At 47.6% G+C, this 21,850-nt stretch overlaps 1 protein-coding gene across 2 annotated transcripts; it reads right to left on the bottom strand.

Annotated features, from left to right (window-relative positions):
* Positions 1-13,887: 13,887 nt before the first annotated feature.
* On the bottom strand, positions 13,888-17,662 carry FOXA1 (forkhead box A1). Of its 2 annotated transcripts, none has more exons than XM_059055651.2 (2): positions 17,591-17,662; positions 13,888-15,216 (listed from the first exon to the last, which is right to left on the bottom strand). In XM_059055651.2, the coding sequence occupies exons 1-2, from the start codon at positions 17,660-17,662 to the stop codon at positions 13,888-13,890; spliced, it is 1,401 nt and encodes a 466-aa protein (XP_058911634.1). The 2 variants fall into 2 exon arrangements, with proteins under 2 accessions (XP_058911634.1, XP_066886781.1); XM_067030680.1 differs by lacking the exon at positions 17,591-17,662 and adding an exon at positions 16,899-16,939.
* Positions 17,663-21,850: the final 4,188 nt, after the last annotated feature.

The following is a 21,850-nucleotide window of genomic DNA, read 5'->3' as shown; positions in this document are numbered from 1 at the left end:
ATGCCTTGTTACTGAGAGAAATGTGTTGCTGTCATTTAAATGTATTAAATATTCATGTAAATACCTTGTAGACAGGTGTAGAAATAAGATGGGAGTTTTTGTTGGGGACAGAGATGGAGTTTTAGCATGGTACAGGGATATACTTATAGTTGAACAAGTTGGGTTTATTGCTTGTTGCAAATAAGGAAGACCACACATCATAAGGGACTGTGTGGCATTTCAGTAAGAGGGTGTTAGAAAGGACTTATTATAGTATGGGGGCTTGTGCTATTTGGTTTGAGGGAGGGCTCAAGAAAGTGGGACTTCTAATTGGATGCTGTCAGGATGTGGGGATAATACTATGCTTGAGTATCTTAAGAAATCTTATCTAGAAGGATTGAGAGTAAAACAAAGCCAAAGCTGTACTTTATAAAGAAGCAACAGTTCCTAATCCTAGCTCAGATAGGGGGAGTGTTTGCTATTTTTGTGGCTTGCAGTGCCTTTTTTATATCTGTGCTTAGAAAAAATTACACAGTAGTCTTCTTTTTGTCTCAGTTTTCTATAGTTATAAAGTGGCTTTGTCTCCTATTGGTGTTCAATAAAGTTGTTTATGTTTTTAAATTTATTTATTTATTTATTTGTTTTTGGCTGTGTTGGGTCCTCGTTGCCGCGCAGGCTTTCTCTAGTTGTTGAGCATCTCAACAACTCTTCGCTGCCTTACGCGGGCCGCTCATCCCGGTGGCTTCTCATGTTGCGGAGCACAGGCTCTAGGCGCGGGGGCTTCCGTTGTTGTGGCACGCGGGCTTAGTTGCTCTGCGGCATGTGGGATCCTCCTGAACCAGGGCTCGAACCCGTGTTTCCCTCACTGGCAGGAGGATTCTTAACCACTGCACCACCAGGGAAGCCCCTAACATTGTTTATGTTTGACAGGAGAACACCTGGGCCTAGCTGTGAATGCTGGACCAAATTGTAAGGATAGCCTAGCCTAGCTGGAAGTGTCAAGCCAGTTTCCAAATGTGAGGGGCTGTTTTTCTTTCTCAGGCTAACATACGAGCCTTGGGGAACTATAGTGAAGGTTGGAATTTTCTTCTTTTTCAGTGAAATTAGAAATAAGATCATCTGCCAGGCTTTAGGAGAAAGGGAGATGAAAAAGCTTGGAGAAGGTTTGAGTCATCTGCTAAGACATTGTTTAGTGAATCAACAAAAGATGCTGTTTTCTATTGTCATCCATTTTACTAAAGAAAATGCAACTGTTGCTGTGTATTGTGAATTTATGAAGGATTTAGAACTGAAAGCCCTTTTATTACCTAAAAAAAAAAAAAAAAAATAGGATGGGTTGGCATCTTTTTATACAAGAGTGGTGCAGCAAACCTCTTCCTTGGGATACCCATTCAAGATTAAATATTATTTGATATGAATAATTTGTAACTTTTATTTTTGGCTTTGGACTGTATCTCCCAAGGCAGGAAAAAATCTTGCTGCTTTCCAAAGCTAAATAGAACATCAACCAGAGACAATAGTCATCCATAAGGATGAATTCCATAGTATCTAGAGCAAAGAAAATCAACATTTTCACTTACACTCATAAAAATGGACACCCCCCCCACTCCCACTTGAATTCTCTGTTTATGTGTGTCTAAATAACTAGATGCTTTGCTCATCCCCAGTATTAGGTGTGATTGAGAGATGACTTACTCAGGGGCAGTGGCAGCAGCAGCATTTTCTGTGCTCACAGGAGCCCATGCTCTTGTGAGCATCAAAAGGAGATGAAGCCTGATTAACCATTTTGAAATCTATCGGATGAGGAGAAGTCCTTACAAAACAACTTTTATACGCTTTAATTAAAAACGTGTTCCGGCAGCTCAGAGCTGAATGGGCTTCAGGGGGAGCAGGGCTGAGCCCGTTGCTATGACGACACAAAATCTTTTCACGCCTGGCCCTTCCTCATCACACTCTCTCTAGCTCTCTCCAGCCATTAATTTGCCTCCATCCCATCTCTCAGTCCCTCAGTCTCTTGGTCTGTGAGTCTATATAAGACCCAATACATTGCTTTTTCTGCTATGGTACTTCTCCCTCCCTCCCTTTCCCTCATCTTTTCATCCTTTACATTTCCCTGACAATCTCTATTTTCTTGTTTCTCTTGAAAACAAGTTTATCTCCTGAGTTGAAAACACTAAGAAAAAAAAAATTTTTTGCTTTGGTCATAGCATGTTAATCACTGTTTATTACCCCTCATGATAAATCCATTTTCAGGAGTCTTAAGTGTAGTTAAGAAAGATCTTTCACTATGTTCTACAATTTTTATTTTTCAGGTTGAACACTGGCTACTATATGATGCTTTCTGTCGCTGAAGATAAGGCTAAAAGAAAAAGGGCTATGTTTTACTCTGTTAATTTGTGCTTATTATTAAAATCTCAGGTTATTTCACAAACCACATCATCTGGTAACAACTGTAAGTGAATGTGAGACTTTAAATATATCCTGAAAAAATGCAGACCTCACTTTATTTAAGAAGGCTCTTTGAATATTTTTAAGGTTATACCAAGTACAGAGACAAATAAAACCCAACACTGTAACTTGTTACACCACATGAAACAGGAATTGGGTAGAACTTGTGCATCTCAGAACCCAACAGCCAACTTGGGAGAAGCCGATATCTTTGCAACCTTGCATTCAATGCATTTATATAGATAATAATATTATTACACAACTTCTTACTGTTACTCTTTGAGTCATCACAGGCCTTACAACCTTTCATTTTTATTAAAATTCCAATTTTCCCTTTCACCTATTCTATTTTATAAGATGAGATAGGTGAGTGGAATGCAGTGGAAATCACTTCTCATTTCTCATTTTTTTCTCCATACTTAACTCTCAATCTGTTCTTACTGTGATTATACTTCCAAAGTGAATTATTTGTCAAATTCAATAAGCATTTCCTTTCTAATTGCCTGACTCAGTAGATGTTGTAACTTAAGAGACGGGTATAGCCTGGAGTGTTAATCCTTGGCAAAGCATGGCTCAGTGGTCACTATACAAGTGGGTGAATCCTTCAGAGCCTTGGAAACCCAGAGTCCAGTTTCGAGTCTGAGACTCCAAATCATAATGCAGCTTTGAAGGTCCAGGCTTCTGCATCTCTGAAAGTGAAATTTAAAGCTTTAAATTCTCTTTAGAAGTTTAATAATGAACTTCCTCAGTCTCTTTTACTATATAAAACTCTGACATAATATATTCCTGATAGGTCACATGTAAATCTGTGGGCCACAAATTAACAAATACCCTAAACCCTCTTTAGCCTGAGAAACAGTATTTCTTCTAAATGAACCAACCTCCAGATGGTTTCTTGACTCTGTTCTTATAAATTAGGAACTCAACACGTTTTGATAAGCTGAAGTTCTTTGACTTCTTACAATAGTCATACTTAAAAGGTGAAGAAGTTAAGCTGTATGATGTAACATTTAGGTGGCATCTCACAAGTGGACCAAGTCTCCTGTTTATAATGCTGGTATCATTCAAAGGAATTGTTGAGGTTTAACTTTATTTTTTCCCCTTTCAGTATTAAGAATAGAAAGTCAAATGCTTATACTTTTTAAAGGTGTTTTCCCACCTGGGACACTTTATTTGGATCAATCTTAGGTGAGAACTAAAGAAAGTAAATGTGTATAGATTGGTTAAATAAATAGAGACACAGGCATCCAGGTATCTGAAACAACTTTAAGACTGAATAAAAAGGATCCTCAAAGAAGTATATTTAAAATTTAAGTCGATTTTACCTAAATATCAGAGAAAATATTCTGTTGGCAAGATGTCTTGCACTGTGAATATAGAGCTTCTCCATTACATTGATAAACTCGAGAAGCGGGAGTCCTTCTATTCTTGACATTTAAATCTATTCTGGACCTGACTTGTGAAAACTCTGAGGAGAGGAATCTCACAGGTAAGTGGAGTAGAAAACGTAATAAATCGGTCTTTTCCATTACCATATTCTATAGTCCCAGGCAGTGAATCTCAAGGCTAAAATATGCTTTGGGGTTGCACTTTAGATAACATTAAATTCTCATTTCTACTGAAATGCTTTACATTTCCTTCCCTCCTAATTTTGTTTCATAGTTGAAGACATCTACGTGAAAATCATGGTATCTTTTGTTTAGCAATTCATCTATCCTATGGTACTCTGCTCACCTGAAGTCACATAATCCTTTATGTGTGCTCTGGCACCAGACAAATTGTTTATGTGATAAGCCACAGGACTGTCCCGTAGCTTCTGTGGTCTGACAGATATACGTCAGAATTAAAGCTTTTTTGGTGGTTGTTTTGAACATATTGTTACTCACAGGATGGTTCTTACACTGAGTCCAGAATGTGGTTACTCTGAAGTCCTCAAAATGTTGGAAAAATTAATCCCCAAATAGCTATACCTGTATATAATTTATTCTGGTCGTACATGTTATGTTAAACTCTTATTCAAATTGTTAATCTGTAAAATCCAAGTCACTGACATCTTTACCCTGTATAAATGCCTTTCTCGTCCCAGTATTTCTAAACATGGGATAATGAATAAGACAAAGGAAACACAGCAGTCCACCAGGTGTGGAATAGTATGTCATATTGAGGACAAAGATTAAACCTCCACTTGATGTTACAAAAGAGATTTTATAAAAGGTGACTTAAGTAACACCACACTGTAAATGTATAGGTCACCAAGATTCAGACCTATTCTTTAATAAGTTAATAAAATGTGGGGTAAGGGTGAAGGAGAGAAGTCACTCATTCCTTGAAAATCTGTAATACATATTTGGTGTTTGATAACTCATCTAAAGATTAGCAGTACCCATAGACCTCTTTATTAGAGACTCAGAGTATCTGCAAGTAAATGTTTTATATACTTTTTTATGTAAATGAAAACCATAAAGTCTTCACAAAAGTAAATACATGTTTTAATGTAAGTTATATTCAGGATGCTGTCTATAAGACAAAAAGAAGAGAAAAAAAGAAAAGAAAAGGGAAGGAAAAAGAACTGAAGTCTTCTCTTCAACATTACCTATCACAATGGACTTTTCTCCTCCACCTCCCCCAGGTACCTAGACCTAAAAATTGGAGGGAATGGTCAGAGTTCCATGGGCTAAATTTGTAAAGTTTTCACCACTTAATGCTGAAGGGGATTAAATAACTAAAGTTCTATATCTCCTGATGAGAATAATGCCTAGCTGAAACTCTTAAATCTGAAATGCTTTTCTTGGTTTGCCCCAAGTCAATGGATCACTTAATTTATTGCTTTCATGCTTTGGGGATAGTCACAAGGACGGAAAGATCTCAGGTATGCTCCTCTAAATCAGCATATCTAATTGTGTGTGTGCATACACACATATGTATGCTGGCATATATAACTATCTACCTATCTATATTATCTCCTACAGTATACGTGGGCTGACTCTAATTCCCGGAAGAGAAAGGTGAAGAGTTAATTGCTTCAAGATAGGGATAGTCATGACTAATTGGCGAGGGACGACTAATCGTAACCCACAGTTACTACCATAGAGCATTTTATGTGTTCTTGCAAAAATAAACAAACATACTTTAAATTCTGTTTATTATTATACTTTATCTGACTGAAATAAAACTGCAATACATACTGTCCTCAGTAATGAGTGAGGGGGAAACAGGATTGTGTAGGAAGTAAGCCTAGTAATGAAATGACTTAAAGTCGAATTTTAGACAGTAAACCATAGAGAAGTCTTCATGATTCTTAGGGAATTGCTCTCTCACACACACACCTGAAATCAAGGCACCTAATAGTGCCCGTTTTAGCCCGTTTTCACCTGCGTACACTCAGGAGAGCAGGGGCTGGAGGAGGCTGAAAGGGTAAGGATGGCAGTGGAACTCGGGAGGAGGCGCTCGCGTGGATGTCGGGGTCCGGGACAGTGTCCACCAGGCCGGAAGCGAAGGAACGGGGCCTCATGCCCGGGTCTCGGACCCAGTGTCTGGGTACCGAACGTGGTGTCCCGCTGTCCGGGCTCAGGCTCCCGGCGCGGTTCCGCCATCAGTGCGGGTTGGCTGGTGTGAAAGCCAGTGGGGAGAGCCTGAACGGAAGGGGCTCCAGGGCAGGGGCGATTTAAAGCCCGGTTTATCAGTGCTGGGTTGCGAGTAAAGCTGGCTCCCAGCCGAGGGCGCCGGGGTTGGGCGGCGCGGCCAGGATGTTGGAAGCCCTTCGCGCTCAGCCAGAGGCGTCCTTTCTGGCCGGCGCGCCCGGGCGCCAGGGACTGCTTCACAGCTGGAGGCCGGGAGGGAAGAGAGTAAACACCCAGCCGGAGGGGCCGCCCTCGGGGAATGGTTGCAAGGGAGACACGAAAAATAAATCAAGCCAGAGAGCCGCCCCGCCCCCTCCCCGCGCTGCCTCCGCGGGCGGCGCCACAGGTCCTGCAGCCTCCCGGCGGGCCCGCGCCCCCGCGAGTAGGGGGTGTAGCATCTCCGCCGGGCCCGCCGCGACTGTGCCTACGAGCGGGTCCCAGGAGCGCTCCTCGCCTGCCCGCCCCGCCCGACCGGGCCCCTCGGGCGGGATAGAGCTCTGCTTTGCTCTTTTCGTTGGCCAAGCACAATTGTGTTATTGGAGATAATGAATTCAATCCCCATCAAAGGGCATTAGGCTCGCCCGGGCCCTGGAGTTGCTGATGCCTTTTTTTAAAAACCAGGAATGAAAGGCTGAGGAGGAAAAAAAAAAAAATTCTCTAGGGGAGCCTTTCCCCTGATCGCCGCTTTTGAAGTGAAGGGGCCCGGGCATTGTTGTTCACCTCGCGGCCCATACGGCTGAAGAAAGCCTGGGCTTTTGATGGGCTGAGAACCGCCTTTGCAATGAGCACCACGTCGGGCCGCGCGGCCTGCGCACAGCATATGTCTCGGGGCGCCCGGGCACCGTCTGGCGGGCGGGGCCGCGGGCCTGGCGGAGAGGGGCCCGGCCGTGCGAGCTGTGAGGCTGGGGCCCGAAACCAGGCCCGCACCAAGAGCTAGCGTCCTCTGGGGCCCCAGGCCTCCGGCCCCGGGGTCGCGGTTCCTCGTGCCCACTTTGTGGCGTAGCGCAGGAGTTCCAGCCGTGGTTAATCAGTTAAGGCTCCGAGTGGGAGACCAGACAGCCCTTTAGAGGTGAGGCCGGGGGAGGCAGGGCTCTCGTTGAGCGCAGCGGGCCGGGGAGGTTGGAAGTCTTTAGTCGCTGGGACCCAGCATCTAAGGTGGCTGGCCCATCTAGAGCTTGATGAGTCTGCGAAGGTGTACACCTCGGAGAGGGGCATCCGTGCGACACGCAGTTAGAATTTTTCACCTGTGGCTCGAGGACACCGCGCAGCGCGACGCGGCTCAGGGCAGGGGGCTGGGGCGGAAGACGGGGCGGGGAAGCGGACGCTTGGCAGCAGGCGCACGGCCGCTCGGCCAGCGGGGCAGGTTCTCTAGCGTCCGTGGCGTCCGGGCCTCGCAGTTCCGAACGCAGGACAGCACATTAGCATCAGATCACCCTTTCTAAATACTTGGTGCAGGCATTTAAGTTTGCTTACAGCGCCCTCAACGTGAACTTTCCCCACCTGGATTCGCAACCCGCGCACCCCTCCCCCTCCTGCCCACCAGCCCGCCCGCCTGCCCGCCTCTGAGCACGTTGGCCCAAGGGTCAGCAGCTAGAGCCGTTCGGTTCCCTTCTCTCCCTTCCGTGTCTCCAGCCCCCTCCACCCCTCCTCAGAGGACCTGGGTTATCCGCCCCATTAGTATGTTAGCCAGGCATAACACAAAGGAAGCGCGTGTCAGCAGAAGGCAGTGTGATTCCAGGAAGAGGCGAGGAAACCTGGCCGGTGCCCTGCGCTGCAATACGGCTCATTGCAGTCTGAGCTTGTGAATCAGCCTCCACCTAGGAAAAAAAGCGGTGGAGAACGCGGCAGGAGGTGGCCCTCGGAGTTGAGTTAGGCGTTTGTAGCTGGGCTATGGGACTGAAGCACTAGGCTCCCAGATGTGACCCAGAACTACGGGAACGTTCCAGAAACACCCGGGTCACCGGAATCGCGCAAAGAAAATCAGTTCTCCAGGAGTGCAGCACTAGGCGGGAGCCTCCTTCCTTCCCTCGTGCATAATGGGTGGGTCCTTAAAATTAAATAGATAAACGAAACAACCCCCCACAAAGCCCCTTACATTTTTCTCATTAAATTGCTTGTTTTAAAATAACTCCGTGTGTATGTGGGAGAGAGAGAGGGGGGTGGGAGAGGGAGAGAACTGACCTGGGACATGATTAGACAAGCATAGGAGTAACTGAAATTTTATGGGAGAGAGGGGAAAGAAACTAAGGTTTCCAGCTGAAAACATTGTTCCCTAATTCCAGGCAATGCTCTGGGGGAGGAGTATTTCCAGGTTGTTTTTCTTAGTTTCAGGAATTAAAAAAGAAAAAGCCCCTGATGTGTAATCTTGAAGAGGAATTGAGGAAAGAAGTAGAAAGTCAACCCAAGGCAACCTCACACTGAGTGGCGCTGGCTGGCCCGGGTCTGAACTTGATCTGGATGTGACTTGATTAGCATCCCACTTGAATTCTGAAGTCTTCAAGCATTTATTCCATTCAAGCCCTTTCCTTCCCGGATTTTGAGAGAGAATATTCTGCTTTTATACTCTAAGTTGACTAGGACATAGAGAACCCCAAAATATTAGGAAGTGGCATCTAGAAGGAGGGATGCTCCTCACTTTCCAGGGCTGCAGAGGGGAGCTCACGCTCATCATGAGCTCTGCTCTTACACTGCGCAGTCACAGCTAACAATTGGAGAAATGAGGAAGTTAGAAAAAGAAAGGTAGCAAGTGAGGATTTCCCCTTAGATTAAAAAGTATATTTATAAGTAGGAAAATGCATGCATTTTACAAGTTAAAGTTGAACTGAATGGGTATTTTCCAGCCCCAAATTGCTTACTAGTATTGATGGCTGGAGAAGAAAAAAAAGGTGAGGGCTGCAGTCTGAGCTGTCCAAAGTTCAATGAACCGAGCTAGACTAGGAGCTAAAAAGAGAAACACCAATGGAAACATTATGGCCTCAAACTTTACTACTTGAAGAAAGAGTCAGAATATTTAAAGTAATCTGTTATTAAATGTTATTTGGACACAGTAAATTGGATCATTGGTAGAAAATAAAACTTGAATAAATGGCTTCTTTAAAAAAAAAACCTTATATCTTCCCAAATGGATTGTATTTTTGATTAGTAAGATTGTAAAACCTTCCAAGTTACTTCATTTAATTACAATTTTACTCTCATGAGTTTCTGCAGATGCCAATGATTCTTTTGGTTCAGGAACATCTTATTTCTAAATTTCAGCATAATTTAATTTCCTATTTAGCCCAAGGTAGCTTAAAAATAATCACCTTTTTGCACGTAATTACCTTGAAGAAATTAGACATTATCTTAACTCCATTTAGTTGCAAACACATTTTACTACAATTCAAATAAGCAATTAACATTTAACTTTTGAAAGTAAAACATTTTTACAAATTTATTAAACATCCATTACATAATTTAAGCAATTTTATCTTTTCAGTGAGCTTTTCCTCTTGACATATTGAGGTATCACATTAAAATACATTATAGCTAAATGTTCTGCAATATTGCTGCTAAATCAACAGTAGACCAATTGATCTTGAGGAAAGGTTAATTAATTTGGGCTACAGGTCTCCTACATTGGCCTCCACTGAAAGGAATTTGTATCGATCACAGAAGTTTTCTGGAAAGAAATGTAATAAGCATTTTCGTGGAATTGAGATCAATTTTTTAAAGTGACAAAACAACAAAGTTTTAAAATTTTACCTCTCCAGGAATTCTTTTCTGCTATGGCTTATTCAAATCTGTTAGACTCCTGAGTAAAATAATGTTTTTTATACTTTCAGTGAAATCAGTCGGGTATCTAGCTTTCAGAAAATGAAAACAGAAGTTGAGAACTTTAATAGGATTTTGTTTGTTTAATCCCTCCTCCTATAATAATTCTCACCAGTTTATTCTACAATGAGGGGATCACCAAGGGACAATGGAAATTAAATTTTATCTTTGGTTTAAACACTGTATTAGCTATCGTGTAAGAAACACTGAGCTGCTTTCTACTTGGGAACACTTCTAAGTTGTGTAGTTTCTGAGCAGAACTGGTGAGCTTTTCTTTTTCCCTAAATTTAGTTGTCTTTTTTCTTTTAATCAATTAAAAAATGTTTTAGGCTGGGACAAGGTGAAGGTAACATCTGAAGTTCTCCTCCCCAGCACTATACTCACTCTCAAAACATTTTTCTTGTTTTCTAAAAATGTTTGCTCGGTGGCATAGTCAGTGGATGGAGGGCCTCCGGAGCTTTGCACTTGGGTCTAAAAGAAGGTTTTCCCTTCTCCCTTCCTCCCTCCCCTCTGGAGACCCCTCCCCCACCTCGGGCGAAATTCCTAAATAAAGCGAGTCCGGTGGACCACAGCTGAGGGATCAGCATCCCCTTTCCGGCCCTCTTCTGCAGGAGCCTCCGAGGTGAAGAAATATAGACGCTCCAGGACGAAAAGGGAGGTGGGAGGGGGTCGCGGGAAGGCGGCGCGCTCCGGGAGGGTCCCAGCACTCCCTCGAAACCACAGATGTTTTCCTCCTGGCCCTGGGGCGCGGCGCCCTGGCCCCGGGCGTTCCGGCGTTTGTGTGTCCGGGTTTCCGAGGAAGGGATTACGCAGCGGGAGCAGCCGCAGCAGCGCGGACGTTGGAGCCGCAGGAGCGGTAACGAGGCGCCTGGCCTTCTTTGTTGACTTTTAGGTCTCGGGCTCAACAGAAGATTTATTCGCTAGGAGGGGAAAATGCCCAAACAATGAAGAACTAACTGCACTTGTCACCTCGAGATGCTGGCGGTCCTTCTCTCTGCCCTCCTTGCCCGGCAACCGGCCGCCCCGACCCCAGCCCGCGCGGCTCCCTAACGCACAGGGCGCAGATGGCATCGCCCAGGGGTGGCTCGGGGGAGCGGTCAGAAAATCGCCTGAGAAGCCCACGAGGCGAGCCCCGCTCCCCGCCACCCACAGGGCTAGCTCCCCAGGCAGGTCTCCAAAGTGGCCTCGGCCGTAAACCCGCGGCGCCTCGGCCGCCGCAAACCCTGAAAAAGTCGCCGCCAAGTAAGAGCAAGAGCTAATAGGCCGACTTTAGCCTGGTGGGCGAATGCGGGACGCTGATATTATTAACATGTTAAAGAGAGGGAAGGGAACAAAGTTAGACGATTTAGGTTCAGTGGGGCCGGGTAAAATTCCGAGGCCCAAGCTCACGCCTTTATATTACTTTTGGAATTCGAATTTGCCAACGTTTGCCCGTTGTATAAATATAAATAACTATTGGGATTGAAAGCTTTTTCCTCTCTTTGAGACTTTAACGTCCTTCCAAGAGGCCTCTAAATTAGATTGTTAAATTACTCAAACCAGTAATTTCCATCTCCTCCTTTCATTAGCTGAAGTGAGAGCGGGGCTTGGATCTCTGGATTTTTCTCAAGTGCTACATGGCACCCCTTCTCTCATCTGGGGAGGCAATTACGCGATAATTAAGGGACTCACACAGCTCTTTTTATCTTGTCCGCGGTAAGGAGTGGGGCGATCAAAGTAAAGGCTGTCCAAGTTCAAGCCCTGGCGAGGATGGAGTTCATACACAAGGGCTCAGGCAGGCCAGCCTCTGCTTGGGCTGGTGTTGTTATTGTTGATGTCAATCCGAACGAGGCTTACAAAGAAATAGGTGGACTGGAAAGTGAGCCCACTATCAAAGGAGATTAAAGATTTTGTGATCTCAACCAACTGTAGGGGTGTGAAGCTGCATTTAAAAGCTTCTTAGAAGGCAAACAAATCATCAGTTTTAAGCTCTCAGGAAAAAAATTAGAAACAATATTTTTAAAAAATATCTTCACAAAATACAAAATAGCAGCAACCCTGAAATGTCCTGGTGGCACAAAGCTTCCCCTGCAGGAATGAATTAACTCATGCCTCCCCGGACCCCCTCTAACGCTACCATGATGGTTAAATTTTGCTGCTCTTTTAATAAAAAGAGGGTTCCGGATCCTCTGTGGTAGACAACTTAATTTTATCAGCTACATCTGATATTTTATTCTTACTCGAATACTTTTCAGATAAAGGAAAATGATACATTGGGGAAGGGGGGAAGGTAGTTAAAATAATCATATTTGAGTTTATTGTGGAAAGGCTCAAAGGAAACACAGAAGCCTTAAGACCTTCTCAAAAATTGAAGTAAACATTACTGGGAATAAAGAATCTTAAAAATCTCAATTCTTAAGATATTAAATCAGTTTATCTACCTTTTTATTTATCAACTTTTATTGAATCTCCTTAATTGCTTTTTACTAGCTAGATGTTCATATAATAAACATAAACAAAACAATTTTTTTAGATTATTTTCCTTTTTGTCATTTATATTCAGTGCCCGGACTTTGAAAAATATCATATTCAGAATATCCATTTTGGATTTAATTAAGGAAAATAACAGAAATCCTCTTTTTGTTAACATTTGGTTTATTTAAAGTCCTTAACTGCAAATGATCAAGAACATATTCCACGGCTTAAAATTTATCATTTTCATTATTTAAATCAAAATATTTTAATTACAATCACACTGATAAAAATTAACATTTTAATTTGTCATTTTAACTGTCATTTAAAGCAATTTCAGCTGTAAAGAAAAAAGGAATAAACCATGCAATAAATTAACATTGAGAAAGCGTAGAGGAATAATAATGAAACCCGTCTGGCTATACTAACACCATGTCCAACTGTGAAAAGTGCATTAACACTGAATGAAACAAGCACACGATGGCAATAATTAAAATGACCACAATCAACTGGATTTTGGAATCTTAGACCAAACTTTGAAATACATCTCCCTATAACTTATCTCTCCTCAAACATTGTAATATTCCCTTTTTTTTTTCTGGAAAAAATATCCTTTAAATGGTATGGATACATAGAAGCTAATTTTACACGTTATGTGACCTCAGAATGATAAAACCATGGCCCTCTGCAAAGCAAGGAACAGAGTTATTGAGGAGGGCAATTCTCGAGGAATTGATTCCCAGGGCTGTATATGGGTGGAGAGGAGGGGAGGAGGGTGTCTTTGTAACTTCTTGGTCAGGCAACTCTTTCAAGAGCGTGTATATCTTCTACCTATCACCTCCGTATGTTATGTAAGTATATGGAAGATGTACATAGATGAGCATGTGCATAAATAAGTTCATATATGATATATATGTATTTCATTTTAAGACATCTGCTATCTGAATGTATCTGAAATGTAAGCTGAAAAACAAGTGGCTCTGATGTTTATAATCTGTTTATGATTTGCTGCATAATGGCAGCATTGTCCTTCAATACTTTTAACAGCCCTAGTGTCTACTTGTTTTCCACCCTTTCAGTTCTTATGGTTAAGAGTATTGCCACAGACCTGTAAACTCCTGTGTGTGTGTATGTGGGGATGGGGGTTAGGTGAGGAGGGGAAAAAAAGCACAAACAAATATTTTACAAGCTTGACCATCTTTCTTTTTTTTTTTTAAATAAATCCTGCACAGACTAGCACGTCTGCAGGTGGAAGAGGAAAGAAAGGGAGAGGGACAAGGAAGTCGGAGGATTATATATATATACATTTGTGGATCATTAAACTTTTCAGGAAACATTTTTGTTGGTTTGGGGTTGTTTTTTTGTAATAATATACACAAAGTGTTCGGAACAACAATAACAAAGTAACAGTCTTTTGTACTGGGGGAAAGATTGTGCACAGAAAAAAATAAAAATAGTTGGGATTTTACTATGCTGCTGTCGGCTTGGTATGTGTGGTTTTGTTTGCTGTTAATTTCTCTTTCTCTCTCTCTCCTGCTACCAGCATGGCCATGCCAGACAAACCCCCAGTCCCAGGGAGCTAAGAAGTGTTTAGAACAGGTCTGGAGTACACACCTTGGTAGTAGGCTGGCTCCAGGGCTGAGGGCTCAATGGGGCTCCTCGTGGCCACCGAGGCGCTGCCGAGGGGTAGGCTGGCGGGCAATGCGGTGCCATAGGGCGAGTACTGTAGTGCCTGCTCGTATGACTTGAAGTCCAGCTTGTGCTGCTGCTCCGAGGAGGACATGAGGTTGTTGATAGAGAAAGGGTGGTTGAAGGAGTAGTGAGGGTCCCCTTTCAGGTGCAGCTGGGACTCATGGGGTGCCAGGCCATGCGCCGGGTGGGAGGGGGGCACAGATACCAGCGCCCCAGGCCCGGAGCTGATCGGAGGTGCAGCCGAGGAGGCCGGAGTCTTCAACTCCGAGGCGCCCCCTGTCGCCGCCGCCCCGCTGTGGTCCAGAGTCTGGGGGCTGGCAGCGGGCCCGGGGGCCGGCGCGCCCTCTAGCTGGCCGGCCTTACCGTGCACGCCCCGACGAAGGGGCGAGTCGGCGCTGGGGTTGGCAGCGCTCGAGGGGTCCTTACGGCTCTCAGGGCCGCCCTTGGCGCCGCCGCCGCTCCCGCCCCCGGTGCCTGGCTGCTTCTCGCACTTGAAGCGCTTCTGGCGGCGCAAGTAACAGCCGTTCTCGAACATGTTGCCGGAGTCCGGGTGCAGCGTCCAGTAGGAACCCTTGCCCGGCTTGTCCGGGGAGCGGGCCACTTTGACGAAGCAGTCGTTGAAGGACAGCGAGTGGCGGATGGAGTTCTGCCAGCGCTGCTGGTTCTGCCGGTAATAGGGGAAGAGGTCCATGATCCACTGGTAGATCTCGCTCAGTGTGAGCATCTTGCTGGGCGCCTGCTGGATAGCCATGGTGATGAGGGAAATGTACGAGTAGGGCGGTTTGGCGTGTGGATAGCTGCGCTTGAAAGTTTTGGCGTCTCCGCCGCCACCAGCCCGGCTGCGGCCCAAATTGGACGGCGCGTACGCCATGGGGCTCATGCACGGGTTCATGGCAGCGGCGTAGGGGCCCAGGCCGTTCATGGAGGCCGCGGGCTGCGCGCCCATGGCCCCCATGCCGCCCGGGCTCAGCGTCGTCCCCATGGCCGTCACGCCCGCCGTCATGGTATTCATGGCGCCCGCAGAGCCACCCGGCATGCCAGCCACCGCCCCGGGGCTCAGGCCGGCGCCAAGGCCCGGGTTTGCGTAGGACATGTTGAACGAAGCCGGGGTCATGTTGCCGCTCGTGGTCATGGTGTTCATGGTCATGTACGTGTTCATGGAATTCATGGTGCCCAGGCCCGAGTTCATGTTGCTGACCGGGACCGAGGAGTAGGCCTGGAGCGGAGACAACGTGAAGAGGCCCCGAAGGGCGGAGTTAGTAGTGGGCGCAGGCAGCCTACCGGCCGGGGCAAATCCGAAAACAAGAGGAGAGCATTTCTGCAAAGCACAGGACTCCCCACCAGGGGCAAACCGTCGGGCGCCCTCCTCAGAACCCGCAAAGAGTTGTCTTGCACGGCAGGGGAAAAATCCTATCTCCGCAGGCATGAAAGACAAGAGCTCACAGAAAATATGTCCCCAGGAAGATGTGTAATCGCCTTACACGCCAGGCTCGGGGGGCCGGCTTCTAGGGCCCCTACGTCGCCTCTATCCATGCCACGCGGTATCCCAGTTTCCACCCCAGCCCGGCCTCGGCAAATCGCCCTTTTGGTTAAAAGGAGTTAAAACTCCGAAAACAGAATTAATCTCGGATCCTTTGCTTATTCATTCCACCTTTAGGGTACGGTGTGTATGGCGGTGCAGCCCCGCCCCCGCCCCCAGGAGGGCCACAGCGCCAGCTCGGCACACGTCTCACCTAAGCCTGCCAGGCCCGGCTGACTACGTAGCGGCCTGGGCTGCGCGGGGTGGCCGTTAATTAAACTCTCCCTGATAGAGCAAATCATCCATGGCCATACGACCAAACATTTCCAAACAACTGGCTTTACCGCCTTAGCAGTTTTCACCAAATGGTGACTTTCTGTTGTTTATTATATTTAGAAGTGGTGTTTTCCATCTCCTTGTAGCAATTGTAATTTTAAAAGGGAAAAAACCCTCAGAAATTAAGTAACTTTTGGAAAAAAATTAAAAATAGATCTATAGTAGGAGAAGGGGTAGGGAAGGGTGCATAATAATATGTAGGCACTATATACATTTAACTTTAACATGACTTTACAGCCATTCATAAACTTGCACTAATTTCATTACCTATTTCCAGGCCCCTAAGGCTTGAAAATTTTGGTGACACAATTTGTAGAAATAATCATATTTTTTCCACATTCTGATATTTTACGGCTGATAATCTCAAAACCTGGCTTTTCAAAGTATATACGAATAGTCTCCAATACTTTACAATTCCAAAATCAAAGTCCGCTTATTTTCTCTTAATGCTATTCTACTTCCTAATTCCCAGTTTTAACCTGTAAAGAAGCTCTTTTCATAGAGAATTTAATTGACTAGTGACTGGAGATGACTGTATCTGAATTAAACCTAAGGAAGAGTTCTGAGCTCTTTCTTAAATCATCAGTAGGAGAAAACCCTTATCAATAGCAATCTGAGAATGCACTAGATATGTTAAAAAATATAGAGTACAGAAATATAAAAACTACTTCTCTGTTGATTTAATAAAAATAATGATATCCTTAAATTTATTTTCATCAGAAAATATGACTTTATTTGAAAACATAAAAGGTGAACAAACAGATTTAACTAGGCACACGTTCTGCTGTAGTATGCAAATAAACTCGAGGTAAGTTTGTGAATATATACATACACAAATCTAAATAAATTAATTACCATGAAAATATTTCCTGATTCTATATTATTCTGTCCATGTCCTAAAGTGTTTTTTACTTTTCTTTTCCTCTTCCCAAGATTATGCAAGGCAGTTTCAGTAAACGTTTTCAATAATGGTAAACTATTGAAGGGTAATCGCCAGCTATTTCCAGACAAATACTTTTAGTAGGTGGTGGTCCTGCCTGTACCTGGTTTTCCTCGCAATTCCTTTGTGCACATTGTAAAATAAACCACATGAACGTGCCACCATGGGGACAATGAAGAGAAACAGGTTCTCCGCCCGCCCGGAGTGCTGGAGGAAAAGTCAGCTCGCACTAGCGCCACCCAGCGGTTCTAGAGAGGAAGGAGCACACTTCTCCCCAAATGGCTTTTGAAGTTTTACAAAATTTCGGAATCATTTCATTATTAAGACGCTCAACTTAGCGGCTGCGCGCTTTCATCAGAAGACATCTGAGAATTCAACTGTGGAAGGAAGAGGCCGCCCTGCGGGCGAATTCTGGTTTTTTCAAAGTTGCCTCAAACTCGTGCCGGCGCCCGCCCGCCAACCCGCGCTCGGGACCGGGTCCGGGCTCTGGCTCCAGCTCTCCGCAGGGAAGAGGCAAGTGCGTCTTAGAGCGCGTGTTTTCAAAGCCAGAGTTTCCTAAAACCGTCTCGCCCTCTCTGAGCGCCGATCGCCGGGATCCAGTTCCCCGGCGGGGCTGCGGATCCGGCTCCCAGGCCCGGCCCAGGCCCGGCCTAGGCTAAACCCGGTGGGTAGGCACCGGTGCCACGGAGGAGGCGCCCCCAGTCCGCCAGCACCCTTGCCCTGCCGGAGGCCCTCCTCGCCCGGCCTCCCCCAGTACAGGCTCCAGGAACCCCCCGCCTGCTGCCCGCCTCTCACCTCTTGTGTGTCGGCGTAGTAGGTGTTCCAGTCGCTGCTCTCGTGCCCTTCCATCTTCACAGCCCCTAACATCCTGGAGCCACCCTGCTCGATGCAACCATCCAGCCCTGTGCGAAGCGACTGGCAGCCGCGGGGGGCGGGGAGCGGAGTAGCTGCAGTCAAGTGAGCGCCCGCGCCGGCCCAACGCCACCCTAGCGAGGAGGAAGCCAGGCGCTGCGGGGCGCGGCGTGCGCGGCGGCGGCGGCGGCAACAGGGCGGGAGGGGGCAGGCGGCGGCCGCGGAGCGCGGCGCCCGGGAGCGCCTCCGCGGGAAGTGAGCGGGCGGCCTCTGCGAGATGAGTGCAGTTGAGCTGATGTGGATCTTACGTCGCTCGAGTGCCCACCTCCTCGTCCTCTCCCCATTTGTCCGCCGCACAAAGACGCTCGCACCTACAAAGCCCGAGGTGCACCTGCGAGGCGGCCGCCCGCCAGTCCAGCCGCCGCGCCTCCCGCCCAGCTACGCCGCCGCGGCGCGCGCCCCCTGCGCCCCCTCCCGCCGAGCCCCCTCCCCCAAACCCGACCCTCACTTTGTTTGCCAAGCGGCGTAATTGGTTTAAGCCGACAGGCTGGGGGAAGAAGGAAGTGGGGTGGTGTGTGTGTGTGTGGTGAGACCCCCTTTGGAAGAGGAAAAAAGAAAAATAGGCGGGGCCGGGCGGCCTAGCGAGGTTTCTGGATGAGGACGTCGCAGCCGGAGAAGGGCTGGGGGCGGTGGCGTTGGAGGCCGGGCTCGCGGGGAAGTGCGGCTACATGACCCCCGGGTCTCCCCAGGGGGACCCACGACCCTCCGGAGGCCCTTGCGGCGGCCCCGTCCCGCGCCCCTCCTGCCTCCTACTCTTCGGCCAGCTTCCAGCCCCCGCCCTTCTGATTCCTGACCTAAAGTTCAACCGCGGGAGACTGGAAAATACAGACTCCATCCACCACTCCCACTCCCCCGCCCCCGCCCCGGTCTTCAGGCCTGATAAAGGAAAAAGCCCCACTTTTGCCCCGTCACTAGAAACTCGGCCGTCTGAGCCGAGCTGAGTGACGTTAGGCCGATCCGGGCTCCTGGCTAGCAGAGTGGAGACGCTGCCACGAAACCCGTACCTGCGGCTAACAGCAGGTGAGTCACAGCACCGTTTTATATCTTTATGACATAACTTTTTTTTTCCGCCTCGGTCCGCTCTACTCCGCCTTGTCATCTGTAGCGATCATAAAGAGGAAGAAACTGAGAACAGATGTCTGTGTGATAGGGCAGGCGGACCCGAGTCGGGCCGTCCTCCCTCTGCACAGCTCCTCCTCCCGCCCCCCTTCCGCAGCCTCGGGGACTGAGCTGGAGGCGACAGTCTGGTTTCTGATAGGGAAAGGTCAGGGGGAGGGGACATCTCCCTAAATACGCACTGGGAGAGCCTGGGCACGGGAATGCATCTACTTGGCTAGAGAGGTGCCAGGCCGAAGCCAGCGGTGGGGACGGCGGTGCTTGGTCCCGTCTCTGATCTGAAGTGGCCAGGCTGGGACCCCCGGTGTTCGCTTGGTTTCTAATCATTCCTGGACATCGGTGGGAAGTGCTCCTCCAAGCAAAGCCTCTTGGCTCCTATGAGGCTCTGGGTAGTGGATTGCCCACAAGTCCTGGGGAGGACCAACTAAAGTGACTGGGTGATAAGCACTGAGTTGGTGAGAGGTTGCACCTTGGTGCCTGTTTCTGAGTGTGTGTGTGACCATGCATGTGTTGTACTTTCCGAGAGCCACTAAGTTTCTTTAAGTAGCAATAAAATAAAGTCTTTCTAAAAGGACTAAAAATCCGCAAAATATTCTTGTTTGGCAAAGTTTTAAACTGTTATTAATCTCATTTTAAGAAATGTGTTTTAACTTGTCTTCCAAACAGATACCTTCCCCCCCTTCAGCTTTGTTCTTTTAAATCTTTCTTCCTTGAAATCTGGCAAGAGAATCACGTTAAATCCTTGAACCAAACAAATCTCTTAAATCAGCAGGGGAGCACGAGAGGGTGAAGATGTGCAGTTAAGGAAATAAAAAAGATAAAAGCGTTGGATTCAATTCCTTTTTTAAAAAAAACAACAAAAGGGGGGGGAACGTCACATTGTAAGAAAAGAAATGAGGGTGAAATTAAATCCACCTGGAACTCAGTAGAGCAGGAGCCCTCCCCAACTGCAGCCTGTCCCTGTGACTGTAAGTCAGTCCTATCAGTTTGTGTAAATGTATCTGCACATGTGTGGGTCTGCACATATTTCTCAGGGCGACAGTCAGAAACTAATTCTTTTGTGCAAAGTTCCCATCAGCAGCAGGACCTTAGTCTCATTTGTAAAGTACACGGATGCTTACGATCCTCAGCCTGATGGGGGGAGGGGGGGACTTTCAGTGCTAATGAGCTTCCTTGTTCCTTCCCGCGGTGATTCTCCAACGCCCTCTTGGCTCTTCAACCACATCGAGCATGACTAGGGTATTTTCTATGGGTAATAACAACTTAGTAATAGCTTTTACGGTGCACAAAAAGCCGGTGCTTTAAGGGAAAAACAAACTAAACAAAATGCTGTAACCGTAAAGGGGGTCAATTAGAAAATCAAATATTCTTCCTTTCAGCCCACGTCTCAAACCTACTAGGCCTCATCTTAAAAACAAAAAATCAGCTTAAGGGGGAACAAGCGCCCACTTTTCATAGGGGATGGCCAAAGCGAAGTTTCTCTAGAGCTTCTTCAAAGCCCAAAATCGGTGGTGAAGAGTGGCCTCTGCCAGCTTTAGAGCCTTGATCCAGCTTGGGGGTTCCCGAGTCTGCGGCCCGAGGAATGCCCGCGATCACAGCGCCTCCTGTCGTGGGCAGGGAACGCTGAATCCTCCCGAAGGCGCCCCCCGCCCCCGGGAGCTCCCGCAGGCGAGATTGGAATCCCGCACGCCTCCCTCAGACGAGAATTTTGGTTCATAGAGCTGACTGCCCGAGGCCAAGAAGAAGGAAAGGTGGCAGCTCGGTGAGCTCCTAGCCTCTCTCCATCTCAGTGGCGGTATTCCAAGACACCTAACAAGTTTAGAAGGTGAAGTTCTAGTGTACCCAGATGTATGTCAGTCATTTTCCCGAGGTTTAAAAAAGAAGCATCAGAGCCATGCTGGCTCTTTGATTTGGAAGATAAACAACAAACAAATAAATAAGACAAAGCTGCTGCCTCTGGGTTGCTGACCAGTACACAGCCAGGTGACGTGCCTGGCTGCTGCAGCCATTTCCAACCTTTCCTCCCAAATAGGCCCTGTCTTTACTCGTTGCAGAAAACTGCTGCGCTTTCTGAGGAATCAGACCTTCCTTCAGCATTGGGGAGGCTGGGGGTGGGGGGACTCAAGGCAAGGGATCCCCGAGGGCAGTCACGTGGCGGCTCCTGGGGCGTCCCGGGCCAAACTCGCCTGGATCAGGGCGAATAGCACGAGCCTGGACTGGCCCAGGTAGCGGGGAGGGCAGGCTCCTTAGATGGAGGGAGTCGGGGCAGTCAAGACGGTGAGGTGCGCGGGTACTCCAGGTGACTGAGGAAGGAGGAAGGGGCCCCCGCCCTTCGCGGAAGCTGCGCCTCCTAAGCCCTTGGGGTCCGCTCCCCGCGCAGTAAGGCCGCGGAGTCGGCGGCACGTGGTCCACCCGCCAAACTCGGCCATCTCTGCTTCGCTTTCCCAGCATAACGTGGCTGGGAGTCCGTTCCGCAGATCTTCACCGGGGCAGGGAGAAGCAGAGGGTGACGACTGCGAGAGAAGGAAGCAAAGGCCGGGGGGGGCTCGCGCCTAGAGCCCAGTCGACTGCCTTTGGCGGCACTAGGTCCTACCTGTTCGGCGGGACCGAACAGATCCCAGCTGGGTGGGCAGAGAGCAGGACCGGGGCGGCGGGGTCAAAAAGTCTGTCCCCTTTCCCCTCCAACCCTCCCCACGACGAGTCTCAGCCAGACCACTCGCTGCAGAGTGGTTCCTGCCCCTCTGCAGGCTCCCACCAGCCACCCGGATAAGAAGCTTAAATCCTCCACCTCCCGGGGAGAATCAGAACGCAAAGAAACTAAGACCTGTCGTCTTTCACGCGGTTCAAAGTCGCCCAGGACTGGGACCCGGGTCGGTTTAGGACTGAGGAAGGCCTGGGACGCTGCAAGCAACTGTTTGCTCTTGCTTGTGCCTGGCCTTCGATCACAGAGGTGTGTGCTGGAGCTGGGAAAGGGCCGGGGCGCCGCGAGAGGGCGGACCCCCGCGCCTGTGGTCAGCCTCGCGTCCA

The sequence above is a fragment of the Kogia breviceps genome, chromosome 3 (assembly GCF_026419965.1).
Source record: "Kogia breviceps isolate mKogBre1 chromosome 3, mKogBre1 haplotype 1, whole genome shotgun sequence".
Classification (NCBI taxonomy): domain Eukaryota; kingdom Metazoa; phylum Chordata; class Mammalia; order Artiodactyla; family Physeteridae; genus Kogia; species Kogia breviceps.
This window is presented reverse-complemented; position numbering and strand designations above follow the sequence as displayed.